Below are 13373 nucleotides of genomic sequence, written 5' to 3'. Positions count from 1 at the left end.
TACACTGTCTCCTGCCTCCCTCTCTCCTCTTTGTAGACAAATCTAACATTCTTTATAGTCTAGTCTCATCTCCACCAAGATGATGCCCAAGCCCACACTGATTTCCCATCTCTGATTTCCTGTGCCACATATTACCTTTATGGTGTTTAGCAGTGACTCTAACCCTTTGCTTTGCTACTCAGTGTTTATGTGGAGGATGACTATATCAATCATTGCCTAAACTGGGATGTTTTTGAAGGGGGAAATGGTGCTGTTAATAATTTCATCAGGAAGGCAGGCATTTTGAACTGTCCTAGGCCAATCAGGATGCCTGGTTATCCTACTTATGTTGGGTGTCTCATCTTCCCAACAGAACTGTTGCTCCTACAGAGACAAGATCATGTTTTGTACTTGCTTTGCACATCCCCTGACATGTGAAACAGTGTCAATCACAAATTAATAATCAATAAATAGGAGAAGGAAGGAAAGAGGGATGGAGGAAGTCAGGCAGTCAGTTTTTCTTCACTGAAAATAAGGTAGTTTCTTAAAAATCAAAACACAACTCCACGGCTGGGGATGTATCTAGGGCATGAATAACAGCATAACCTCACAACTTCTCCATGACAAGTTGGAAAAGGGCAGCTGACACTCAAGAAGGAAAAATAAGTTTGAAGACGAGAAGAAACAACAGCAACAGATGGAGCCGATGGTACACAGAAATCAAGGACAGTGTCAGTCCAAAGCATTATGGTGCTTCCAAATATAAAACCAAATCTGTACTTGTTGGGGTCTTAAAAGCACTGATATCATTAAATATCAAAGCAACCTACATAATATGCAATGTGAAAAGTGTAGTCTGTCACACTTTGCGTCAAGCCAGAGAGTAATCATCTTCAGAAGGTAAAGTAATACAATTTTATTCTGGGATTTGATTTAAATAAATCCAATAATGGAATCCAAGGCAAGTTAAATGTGCCATTTCCTGTTTTCACAGTTTCAAGACTTATTGATACATCAGTATCCACGTGTGTGTGTGTGTGTGTGTGTGTGTGTGTGTTTGAGCATGCCTCTTTATTGCTCCTCAGGCCCTCAAAAAGGGCATCAAAGAAAAGTTTAAGACCTTTTTATTGTCAGCCTCAAAATGTGAACCCAAAATTCTCCTAGAGCCAACTGATCTCAGCTAGAAGGGAATTGTCACTATTAAAAAAAAGAACAGAAATTAAAATCCTGCCTGTGAGGCATCAGCCCTGTCCTAGTGCCCAACTTCTGATGTCCACTGCACAACAGCACAGGTCATTCAGGCAAGGAGGGATGCACATCCTGCGCTGGTGCCCTGACCCTCGCAGGCAACCCTCCCATCACCCTACTGTCCTCCTGGCTCCTCACACCTGTTCTTCCAGCCTTGGCTGCTCTGAGTGGAGGTGGCTGTGAGGGACAGCACAGCCCCTGAGCTTCCTGGATGTGTCCTACCTTATTCAGGCACCGTGGGAATCCCTCCCCTAACTCCCTGGCTGGGGAGTGAACTCCCAGTGCCTCATGAAGGACTTGGAAAGTCCATATGCCAAGAAGCCCTAACTTTAAAAACTGAGAAAACTCAGTCCTCTCTCCTTATTTCATTAATGTAGAGAACAGATAAGCATGGAAGTGTTCTGTGACTCGGTGCTGGGGCAAAGGCAAGGAGTGTCAGCGCCATGTGGTCTTACACTCCTTAACCTACTATTTTAGCTGAAGATTCTCAGTCTTTTAAATTTTGCTCTGCAACAGCCTCAAAACTAAATGAGTGATAATGCTATCGCAAACACGCCTTCCAAGTAGCATTTCTATGAATCAATGGATTCATGATTTTGAAACATTTCTCTTTGCCAAAAAAGGATAAAATAATAAATAAATACACCATTACATTGAAGCCTGTTGTTACCCAGATCTTAGTTTTTAGCAGCTATCATTTGTTTGCAATACACCTAACATGTTAAACATAGATGTGTTTTGCACAGCCAGCCAGTGTTAATTGTGTTTCCCAGTAGTTGTTTTATAAATGAGCTCTGCTATGGGCTTTCTTAAATTGAAGTAAATTGAAACTAACTTATATGAGAAACCTCTAAAGCACTTTCTTTTAGACCGAGGCACCATTGTAACAAAGCTGAAAAAAGGAAGCTAAGAGGTGTTACTATTTTCCTCCACCCTACTCTGTCCTCAGATCTTTGAGAACTTCTGTGATTAAACATGACTGTTCAAACCTCAAAGTCCCATTGTTTTGGGGATGGTGAAAAGAGTATTGAGAAATGTAGGTTTACCCCTTCCTCTGCCACTCCCGATCTTAAAACAGTATCTTCTCTGAAAAAAAAAAAGTACAACTTGGCTCATTGTTAAAGTCTTTTCCCATTCTGGCCTCCCCGGTGGCGCAGCGGTTGAGCCATGGATTGTGAAGCTGCCTGTAGCCTCTGCAGCGCCGGTTCGATCCCCGGCTGCTCCCCGGCCACCAGAGGAGGGTCCCACATGGCGCGCAGACCTCTCCTGCCGCCCACTGCTCCCCTCAGCAGTGTACTTCAGTCTGCCTGCTCTGCTCCCCACTCTGGCTCTGGTGAATTCTCTCACCCTCCCACGCTTCTGACTGTACCCAGTGCTTGTATAAATAAATAAAAATAAAATCTTTAAAAAAAAAAGTCCTTACCCATTCAGAAATTATATGGTTCAGTAATTTTAGTTCAGATTTGCAGAAGAAAACCTACAGAATTAAATAAATATGGCTAGGAATCAACAAACAATCAAGTTTGTTCTGTGGGTTTATGATCTTAGGCCCCTTTCAGCTCCACGCAAGGATCAGCTCTGTGGGATGCAGCGATAGGTCAATAGCACTATTTGCATTGCTCTAGTTCCTGAAATTTATTTTTAATTCCAAAACTTGCATTTTAGGTACATTAGTTGATGAACTATGCTCAATCTCAAAGTTAAATCAAATCTGAAGTGAACCTCAGGGCTCAGGATATTTCAAGACCTATGTCTACTTACTGCAGAAATTCTTCCTTCAGTTCTTCAAAGCCACAGAGCAAGAAAGAAGTTTCTCAGATCTGTTCTTTCACAGACCTTACGCTTAGGCTGCCTGGTATGTCCCAGTAGTGTGTGACAGCCATGATCTCTGCCCTTGCCAGGTTTATAGCCTAGATGCTATTATTTATAGATGTTTATTATTTAGGGTCTAGATATTGTTATTTTTGAAGCCCCTTGTTAACAAACTGGGGAAGGCCTTGCCTGCAAAGGTCATATCCGCTACAACCTGAAGGAGGATGGGCTGTCTTCACTCTCTCCCAGCAGACAAAGCGCTAAAGTCCTCTGTCAGCGAGAGCTCTTAGTGCTTGTCCCAGCAGAGGGTGTGTGCACTTGAGACGTGGAGAGGGAGGACGTTTCCACAGCATGCCTAGGATTAACTCGGATTTGTTCTCTGAGTGAAGCATTCGCCCCCCAGCATAGGCATAGTCTTATCAGTCAGAAGTGCAAATGCTAGTGTCACTCTTCATGTCCAATGTGTTGGCATTTTCCAAGATCCATTGTCTCTCTGCCTTACCACTGAGATTTAAAACAAGTTATGTTTACTTCATACCCACCCTCCTTTATTATTTATTATTTTTAAATCAAAATGTCCCTCTACCTTCCCTTACCTTTCTCTACCTCCTCTTTCCTCCTGCTCTAGAAGGGAGCTCAGCAGGAGTTGGTGTGAGTCTTTCCCATTCAAGCTTTTCTATTTTACTGCTCATATGGGTGTCGGGAAACCACATCGACTGTTCTTTTGTGAATTTACCAATCTTTCGTACTGTACTTCTGCAACTTTGTATCCACTTTCTGTGTCTAGATTTCTCCACATCAGTACTTAGATAGTATATTCATTTTAACTGCTGATCACTGTATATGTGAATTTCCTTCTCCAGTTTTCTGGTAAGCGATTGGCTGTCAGGTTGGTTCTGTGTCAATGGCAGCAGTCACTGTCAGCTGGTATTTCCCGGGGCTCTCGGGTGAGTTTCTCTTGGGGACCCACCAGCGAGTAGAACTGAGTCACAGGGTATAAGCATCTTCAGTTTCATTAAGCATTGCCAAATGACTCTCTAAAGTGACTGATTTCATTTATGCATTCACCAGCCATGTATAAGAAATCTTACTTTTCTTCATCCTTGCCAACATCTGGTACAAGCAAAGTTTAATTTTTTCCAGTCCGATGGGTCTCAAATGGCACCTCTGTGCTGGGTTCCCTGATTATTAACGATTGAGCATCATTTCATATTTATTCTTTTTATTTTTTTCTTCTGTGAATTTCCACTGTTTTCCTATTTTTTCCATGAGGCGATTGTTTTCTCACTGACATATGTTAATTCTTTTGTCTGTTACATGTTACAAATATTTTCTCTATTTTCCAACTTGTGAAAACTTTGCGTATGATGTCTTTTACCATACCAGAGTTTAAATGTAACAGAGTTCTCTATGCTTTTTGCTTTTTTTGGTGTCCATTTTAAGAAATTCTCACTACCCTTGTGATATAGTGGTATTCTCTTATTATTTTCAACAAAATTTTAAAGTTTCATCTTTTATATTCAGGCTTTTTGTCCACCTGGAATTTGATTTTGCCTTCAATGAGAGGGAGGGATTGAATTTATTTCTGTCATGATATGCATTTTAACACCATTCTTTTTCTTTTTTTTTTCCACATCAGTTGTAATTCCACCTCTGTAATTCATTTTGAGTTAATTTTTGTGTATGGTGTGGTAATAGTGTTCTAGTTTTACCTTTTTGCATATGGCTGTCCAGCTTTCCCAAGACCCTTTGTTGAAGACTTTCCTTCTCTGTTGTGGACTCTTGGTTCTTGTGTCATAGATTAACTGGTCATATAAGTGTGGGTTTATTTCTTGGCTCTCATTTCTATTCCATTGGTTTTTGTGTCTGTTTTTCTTCAAGTATCATACTGTTATGATTACTGTCGTTTTCTAGGCTACTTAGTTTCTACCACTCACAATTCTAGTTTGTATATAGTACGTTAGGGCTACTTTGCCTGCTGCTGCTAAAACCCTAATCCTCTCAATGCTTGCTCATCTGAGGAAAAGGATCAGGGTCTAGTCTATCCCTTTGTGCACTCTGTGTCCAGGCTCCCCTGCATTCAACTGCCCAGCTTCTCTCACTCAAGTTCTGGCTGAGAGGGCACAGGTACCAAAATTCCCACCCACTTTGGCAACAAGGGCCAAGAGTGGGCAGTCTCACAGAGGCATCCTTAAACTTAACCAGCCCCCACACTAACCAGCTGCTTTTGGTTTTCCATGCTTTCCAAGGAACCTTCTGCTTAGTTCTTCATTTCAGCACCTAGATTCCAAGAAGTGGAAACACTGGGTTATGGCATCAGATGTTCCCAGTGCTAGAAAGATAACCTGCACATTACATATTGTCATCCTAGTTTATTTATCAGTCTCTTATAGGTTTAGTTAGTGTGAGCTAACTTCTTAAGCCTCACCCCTGTGGGTATCTGATAAAATAATATTTCCAAACAACAGAGAGCCAGTTCCTAGACCAGTAACAATTAAACAATTATACCAAGCTATGGAGGTTAAGGCCCTGTACCATAAAACAGCCTTATTTAGCTCTTTCTTTCTTATAGTGTCCACCTTTATTATTTTGATTAATTATTAGAATGGATATCAAGCCAAAAATTTATAGGTTTTGTTCTCTCCATGAAATTGGAGAATAGTATCATTAAAGAGAATTAGAACCATACAAAATTTGAGTCAAAGTCCTCAATCCCAGAATTGACAATATCTACGCTCTAACGTATGCAAGCCTTCCCTTCCTTGCCACAGCCTAAATCCTTGACCTGGCCGATCTCATGGGTCTCTCTCCCCTGGGATCCATCATGCTTCTGTTTTGTTGTTGAAATAACACCAACATTCACAATTCTCACACAGAACTATTAACTTAGGCATTGATTTGCTTATGTTTAGAATGCACTCATTTTTCTTTTACAAAATCTGTGTGCTCATCACCAACTTTACTTTAAAAATTAAATAATTTGTGTGGATAATAGTCCCCATTAGCTGTGCAAGCTGGGGCCAGCTACTTAACCTGCCCGTATTTTGACTTTGTCTTCTCTTAACGTAGAATCGCAGTACCTGCCCCCATTGAGTTTACTACAAAGATTAAATGAGAGATAATACAAAGTGCTTAGCGTCTGGGACATTTCAAATAACTTTTAAAAAGCCAGAGGAAAATATGGGAAGGGTGCTGGATGTTTTACATTCACTCAGAGCAGGAAGTATCTCCTCCTGCACCTACAGGTGGTCCCAAGTGTCCTCTCCTTTACGCACCCCAGGACCCTACTCTAGAGAGTTCTTCTTCTCACCTTTGTTCCCTCCCTATCACAAGCCCAAGCTTGGCAGATCTACTGAGGACCCAGCTTTCAATTCTACTTGATATAAACCTTGATTACCATTTGTCTGATTGACCACAAGTTAAAATGTAGTCATCAGATCAGAAGTCAGGCTGTCACTGCTAGCCAGAGATATCTGAGATAGAGGATTCACAGTGAAAGTAGAGGTCTGCAAGTCTCCTGCTTCTTAAAGTATTTGTGATATAAGGGCTTCCTGTAAAAATCCATACCATGTTTGGCTTTCCCCAGCATAGAGAGCAGAACAATCCAAATTAACAGTTTTCTAGGAACTATTGTGTGTGAGAGCAGTAGCTGTTTGGGGAGCCCAGCTCACCCACACTGTTCTCAGCATGTCACATTCAGACACACTGCACACTGCCATGTTCACTGACGATCATATCAAATGCCACCTTGCTCGGGAAGGATCTACCCCACCACTAGCTTATTCATTATTTATATACAATTAAAGGGATGGTTCAAATGAATGCAAGCATCTGAGAAAAGTCATTATTCATGTACAGATCAAATTGAACACTTGTCATTTCCCTAGTGACTTAACATTCTCTTTGTGCCTCAGGATCTCAAATTATATTAAACAGTGTAGATGCCTTACCTCTTTTACTTAGTTTACTTGTTGGCCTTCATCTACTTGTTCAGAGTATTTGGACTTGTTTAAAATTAGCCCTTGCCTCCCCTTAATATATTCAAACAGGAAAGGAGGGAGATTTCTCTTTAGGACCTATTGCATTCTAAGGATGAATGCAAATTGTTCTACTATGATTCTTAATGACCCACTATTAACGTAGTAGGAAGCCCAGCGCATTAACGCAATACCTCTTTTCACATCATTACTCCTAATGGAACTGTTACCAGGATAATAGCTTGACCTTTAGCTATAGATTCAAACAGCAAAAATATATTCTGCTTACTTGATACCCCTATTCACATACCATATTGAGCGTTTTCAGATCAATACAATGACAATCTTTTGGCCTTGTTCTAAGACTTCATCTGTGCATGCAACAGAAAGAATCAGATTTTTATCTTCAGTAGATAGTCTAGTTAAAAGTCTCTTTTAAGTTTGAATGTGGTTTATGAAACTGAATGCCAATAATATACCCAGTGGAAATATTTGTTTATAGTACTTTTCAAAAACCCCAGTACTGTGCCTTCACAGTTCTCACAGGCCCAAGAGACTGATTACTGTGGCTTCTTTTTTATTGAAACCATGTAAGTTTTAATTGAAGGAGAAACAAATAACCAGAAATTGTTGCCTTTTTAGTGAGTGATGGAATCCTTGAACTCAAGATTCGATTAGAAAGCGCTGTTTTTGAAGCAGGAGAACAGATTCCAGAGCCTTTTCTGTGGTTCTCCTAGTCTTAGTTGCTGACACTACGTGGTTGCTGGAAATCATTTGATGTTGGCATAATCCAAATCTACTTTGTTAATTTAGAACCACTACTTTCTAATATGTGCTAATTTAGACACATGCATTTTACAATCTAAGAAAAGAGGGGTTGCTATGGAAATTAATTATATAAATAATACTGCAAGGAGGGAGATGTTTACTTACTAAAAAGACAGTGTATTTTTCTGGTACACATTTTCATATAAACTAAAAGGGTGCTAAATAAAAAAAATTTTTTTTTTCTTGTTTGTTAAAGCAGGATTTCAAGAACCTTTTGACAGTTCTCTGGTTAGAAAATTTTATCATGATGGACATTGAATATACTAAAACCTTGTTTGTTTAAATATATCCTATTAGTTAAGACTTCTTACTAATTCAATAGACCCTTCTCCCCCAATTAGTTTAAATTTGTGAGCTGTTGTATTTGCTTCCATTAGAAACAAAATTGGAAGATGTTTATTCATCAGATGTTTTTTGAGTTCTTAGTACTGACTGTGATGAGGTGCTTTGAGGAAGACAAAATCAATGGAGACCCCTGAAGTTGTCTAGAATCTAGTATATTGGAGACTCAAAACTGCATTTATGCCAGGAACATGTCTCCTCTGCATGTCTCCCAAGCGGAGCCTGCTTACTCACCCATGCCCCACATAACCAAAAATCCTGCAACCTCGTTGATATTTTCCCCTTCCCTAATTCTGATTCCTCATCATCACTCCAGCACTACCCCATTGGGGCGGGGATGGAACCTTCCTATTAGAGCTGTTAGCCAGCAGTTCATCATCCTCTTGTAACCAGATCCTGCTGTCACCTTGAATAACTTCACTATCTGCATGAAAGACCATGCTGACCCTCCGATTTCACAGCTTCCTGACCTTAACCATAGTGACCTTCACTGTGCGCCAGCCCCACCACTGACCACACCTTAGCGTTCACACACAGAATTGTGTGTGCTCTTCTGCTTGTGTTTTATACTCCAGCATTGCACTGTCAGTGGCACTGCCATCCCAGCCCCATTGCTATTTCCATTTCCTGATCACTACAGATTTCTCCAAATCTACTAAGCTTTTTCTGGCTTCACTTCCTTCCCAAATTGGGGGTGAATGGGGTATAAAGAAAGCTGAGGTCATTCATTTCAACTGGCATCTTCAGCAACCTCTTCAGGTGCTTAATACCCCTCTTCTGCCGAAACTGTCCGGCAGAACCCTAACCCGAGATTAACCCTCCTGTCCAGTGTCCTACTCCACCTGGAGCAGCAAGGCACCCTGGAGAAAGCCGCCCATCCCAAAGATGGTGCCACCATAGCTATGAAGCCCTCTCTCCTGCCTGTCTGCTGCATTCCTGTTCCATTCTTCTCAGAAGCAATTCCAGACATTTCCCACTCTGTGCCCTCACCACTGGGTTTACTGACATCTCAGTGGTGGCTATTCCACCTTATAAGCACGTCTGTCTCTTCCCCCAGTCTTTCCCTCTTTTGCTTCAGAGAAGGAAATTCCCCAAATTTCAATCACTTGCAGTGACACTTTCCAAACCACCCTTCCTGGCCCTTCTCCACTGCCTGTCCATCTCTCCTCTTCACGAGCACCACACTGGCCTTTACGAGACCATATGTCCTGGTTCTCCTTACTCTCTGGCCAGTTCTGAGCTGGCCTTAATCTTCTCCTTTCAAACATTAAGGTCTGTGTGCCTCTGCACTTGGCCCAGTGCTCTGTCCACCTGATACTTTTCCCAGTCAACATTTTCTCATTTCAACTATGGGATATACGTTTATGCCCCTCAAGCCTGTTTCAGCCTGCACCCGTCCCTTAACTGTAGGCTTTTTGTATGAAAAGATCTCCTAGCCCTCTTCACATGGGTGCTCCACAAAACCCCAAACTTATCAGGCCCAGACCTCACCAGAACACTGCACCCTCCCCTCACAAACCTACCCTTTCTGCTGTATTTACCAAGATATGTGATTCACCAGAAATCCATGTTCCCAGTAATGTTCTGATCTCTGTCAGGTAGTTTGCAGGATCATTATTCCAATCCTCACTAATACCACCCTAACTAGGAGGACTGCAGTATTTTCCTAAAAGGGACCTCCTGCTTCCCTTCCTTGAAACTGTCCTTCTCAGAGCTGCTATCCTCTCTTTCTACACAACCAAGAAGGCTGTTTATATTTGTACATGACTTTTTTTCTCTCTTTCAAATTATTTCCTTAGGATAAATTTCTCAGGGTAAGATTACCAATCCAAAACTCAAACAGTTTTATGTGTCTCATTATATTTTACCATCTCATTTCCCCCAAAGAGTTTTGCCAGTTTATTCCAACAGTAATGTTTGAATGTGCCAGGTCGCCACAATTTTATCACTATGAAGTATTAACTTTTTAACACTTTTCTCTCAGATTTAGTAGGTTTAAAGTGTGTTTTGCTGTTCTCTGGCTTACATATTAATTGAACATTTTTCCCTAGCATTTTTTGCAAAATGTACTTTGTCCATTTATCCATGGAGACTTTTGAAGTTGCTCTCTTATTTGAATGAGCTCTTTATGTGGTGGTAGATATTGAACCTTTTCAGACATGTTTAGTGCAACTAGCTTTTCTCATTCTAATGAAATGTTTATTTTTCAGTAGGAAATGTACATCTTAATTTAGTTAAATCCGTCAACATTTTCCTCTGTCATGTCTTTTTAAAAGAAACCTTTGAAACATGAAAATTACCAATATTTTTAAATACCAAGAAGGCAGTGCAATGTGACTGCATACCAGGTCCTCACCTTACAGAGAGGTAGTTGAAAAGACCGAGTTTAAAATTGTTCAGGAATGCAGTGAGAAGCAGAAAGGCCAGCAGCAGCACCCGTGAGTTCAGTCACATACTCTGCAGCTTTAATCAGAAACTGTCTCGCCTCTCTTATGTCCTGTCACATGACTCTTCATAGTTTCTTTTGAGCTCAGTAAGTAGCCCTTCCTTAGGAACCAGTACAGTATGTAAGCGGTTGGTTCAAAGCAGAATTGAACTTTCATTAAGACAAAACTACATTATATTGATTTTGAGCACTGATTGAGTTAGTAGGAGTCACCATTACAGCACTGTCTTTTGGGGTAATTTTGCATTGTATTTTGACATAACAACAAAGAAAATGAAATCTTTTAATACATTTGGTGAATTTTGTCATAGAGCCAGTGGCCCCATAGGCAGCATCTTTTTCTCTGCCCATAAGACATATAAACATGGAGGAAGAGAAGGTAGAAGGAACAGTTGCCATAAGAACTATTTAATATTTATGGCCAGTTTCATTTTAAAGCAACAGTATATTGTATTTGGGCAGGGCTGAGCTCCATCATCACCAAAGGAATGTAACTTGAATATTGAAGATCACTTCAGAATTGAGATCTTTTAGAAATATACTCTTTTTCCTTCCTTGGTATAGTCCTATTTCAGATATGCATTTTTTTCTTTAATTTGTTAAAGTGTTTAACAATATTTCACATTTTCTTTCAGTCTTCACAGAAAAATACTGTACGGCTAATCACGTGGATAAGCTTCCTGGCCCGAGAGACTGGGTACAGATTCTACAGGATCAAATTAAACTGGCCAGAAGAAGGTTAAAAAGAGGCTCAGGTATGAATAAGCTGCCAAGAATATAATTGTAGAAGACCTTTATTGAATTCTTAGATTTTGCAAAGTAAAGTTCTTTGCTCAAGGGTACTTCATTGTCTGTTGTGGGAGAAGCTCTATATAATGTGCTATGGTTTTATATTCAAATGAATTTTGAAAATCACCTGAAGATTAAATAGTAAAAATTATGTCAGGCCATTTCCTTTAATAGTACAAACGAAAAAAATGTTAATTGCATTTGCAGGTTTTATGTGTCTGTATGTGAAACTCCGTCTGTCTTTTGTGTTTTGCTTCTACAGCTTAATGTTTTTTGTTTGTGTGTATCTACCGGACTTGATGAGGACTGATTGTTTAAGGTAAAAGAAAACAGTAATCATCCTACCAGAAACACCTCAAAAATAGACAGAAAGGGAATTTAAGTCAAATGTTTATATAATAATATTGAGTTTATATGTTTATATGGCAATTCTGGAGTTATTCTTTGAGGAAACGTGAATACCAGTTGAATTGTGACTATTTGGATTTGATCATTTGAGGTATCAGCCTCCCCAGAGTGACAGTGGGCCAATGTACCAGTGAAGAATCCCATTAAGGGGCCTCCCCGGTGGCGCAGCGGTTGAGCACTGGGTTGCGAAGCTGCCCGCAGCAGCCTCTGCAAGCGCCGGTTCGATCCCCGGCTGCTCCCCGGCCACCGGAGGAGGGTCCCACATGGTGCGCAGACCTCTCCTGCCGCCCTCTGCTCCCCTCAGCAGTGTGCTTCAGTCCCTCTGCCTGCTCTGCTTCCCGCTCTGGCTCTGGTGAATTCTCTCACCCTCCCGCACTTCTGACTATACCCAGTGTTTGTATAAATAAATAAAAATAAAATAAAAATAAATCTTAAAAAAAAAAAAAGAATCCCATTAAGGTCAATTTTCTGCCATCAAGTAAGATTAATCATCCCTAAGAGGCCACAGCCTGTTGGATATATTATTTAAAAAAATAATAATAACAATTCGTGATCAATCCTCAGGACACCTAGCCTGATAAAAGCCTTCCTTGTGTCCATGGCTGGAATGTGGGAATTTGAGGGGTAGACTTTAGAGGTGAAATGTTACAGGCTGGGAGTTATGGGGCGCTGTGAGAACTGCAGTACAAAGTGTGAGACTACCTCTAACACATCCTCCTATGTGAACTCTCACAGTGAGTGGTGACAGTAACCATGACGGAGCCCATGGAGGAGCGCAGATCAGGGTCTCCAGGGAGAGCTCCAGGCTTAGCCTGGGAATGCCCTTGACCGACAAGACATACTGATACCCACGGAGCAAGTGGTTTTTCAGTGTAAAAACCCTTCAGTTCTTTTCTATGAAAGTGGCAATTGGTAGTCTCAAATATTCAGCTGTACATGACTGGGTTTTTTGTTTTGGTTTTTTTTTTTAAGATTGATTTATTTATTTATTTATTTATGCATGCACTGGGTACAGTCAGAAGCACGGGAGGGTGAGAGAATTCACCAGAGCCAGAGCGGGGAGCAGAGCAGGCAGAAGGACCGAAGTACACTGCTGAGGGGAGCAGCGGGCGGCAGGAGAGGTCTTCGTGCCATGTGGGACCCTTGCCCAGCGGCCGGGGATCGAACCGGCGCTGCAGAGGCTGCGGGCAGCTTTGCAATCCAGCGCTCAACAGCTGCGCCACCGGGGAGGCCCCTGTAGATGACTGTTTTAAATTGAAATCTTCCCCTTTTTTATCAATCTTTTGCTTTCTTTTATACTTGATGCTCATCTTATAAAGAGCAATAGGCTAATTTTTTTTAATAGGCTATTTTTTATTTTTTAATTTTAATAATTTTATAATTTTATTGTGTAATAAGTCCTTGTAGAGTCAGATCTGATTTTCAAATCTCTCCACCAGCTCTGGACCTTGGGTGGACTTGATCTTTCTAATCCTCAGTGTCCTTCTCATGTACTAAACATAAAAATAAAGCCAGCCTTGGAGTTACTAAGGCTCCAGATCTTG

General features: G+C 40.8%; 1 protein-coding gene and 1 long non-coding RNA gene across 11 annotated transcripts in view; one reads left to right on the top strand and one right to left on the bottom strand.

The window, feature by feature from the left end:
* The window catches only part of BEND7 (BEN domain containing 7), a 79209-nt gene that overhangs the window by 53514 nt on the left and 12322 nt on the right, over positions 1-13373 (top strand). For 8 of the 9 annotated variants that reach the window (XM_037510632.2, XM_037510633.2, XM_054695099.1 and 5 more), the window contains one exon: positions 11268-11387. In XM_037510632.2, the coding sequence (XP_037366529.1) occupies positions 11268-11387 (120 nt within the window). Of the gene's footprint in view, positions 1-11267; positions 11388-13373 lie in introns of those variants that run through there. The other variant, XM_037510631.2, reaches the window with a different exon arrangement.
* LOC129145777 (uncharacterized) overlaps positions 1-13373 on the bottom strand; it is a 61219-nt gene that overhangs the window by 39941 nt on the left and 7905 nt on the right. The window contains exon 3 of one of the 2 annotated variants that reach the window (XR_008551811.1): positions 7369-7387. The exons of the other annotated variant lie outside the window; for it this stretch is intronic. This is a non-coding gene — a long non-coding RNA (uncharacterized LOC129145777). Of the gene's footprint in view, positions 1-7368; positions 7388-13373 lie in introns of those variants that run through there. 2 annotated transcript variants of the gene reach the window in all.

Source organism: Talpa occidentalis, unplaced genomic scaffold (genome assembly GCF_014898055.3).
Source record: "Talpa occidentalis isolate TD23 unplaced genomic scaffold, MPIMG_talOcc4v2.1 talOcc4.14, whole genome shotgun sequence".
In the NCBI taxonomy this organism is placed as follows: Eukaryota; Metazoa; Chordata; class Mammalia; order Eulipotyphla; family Talpidae; genus Talpa; species Talpa occidentalis.
This window is presented reverse-complemented; position numbering and strand designations above follow the sequence as displayed.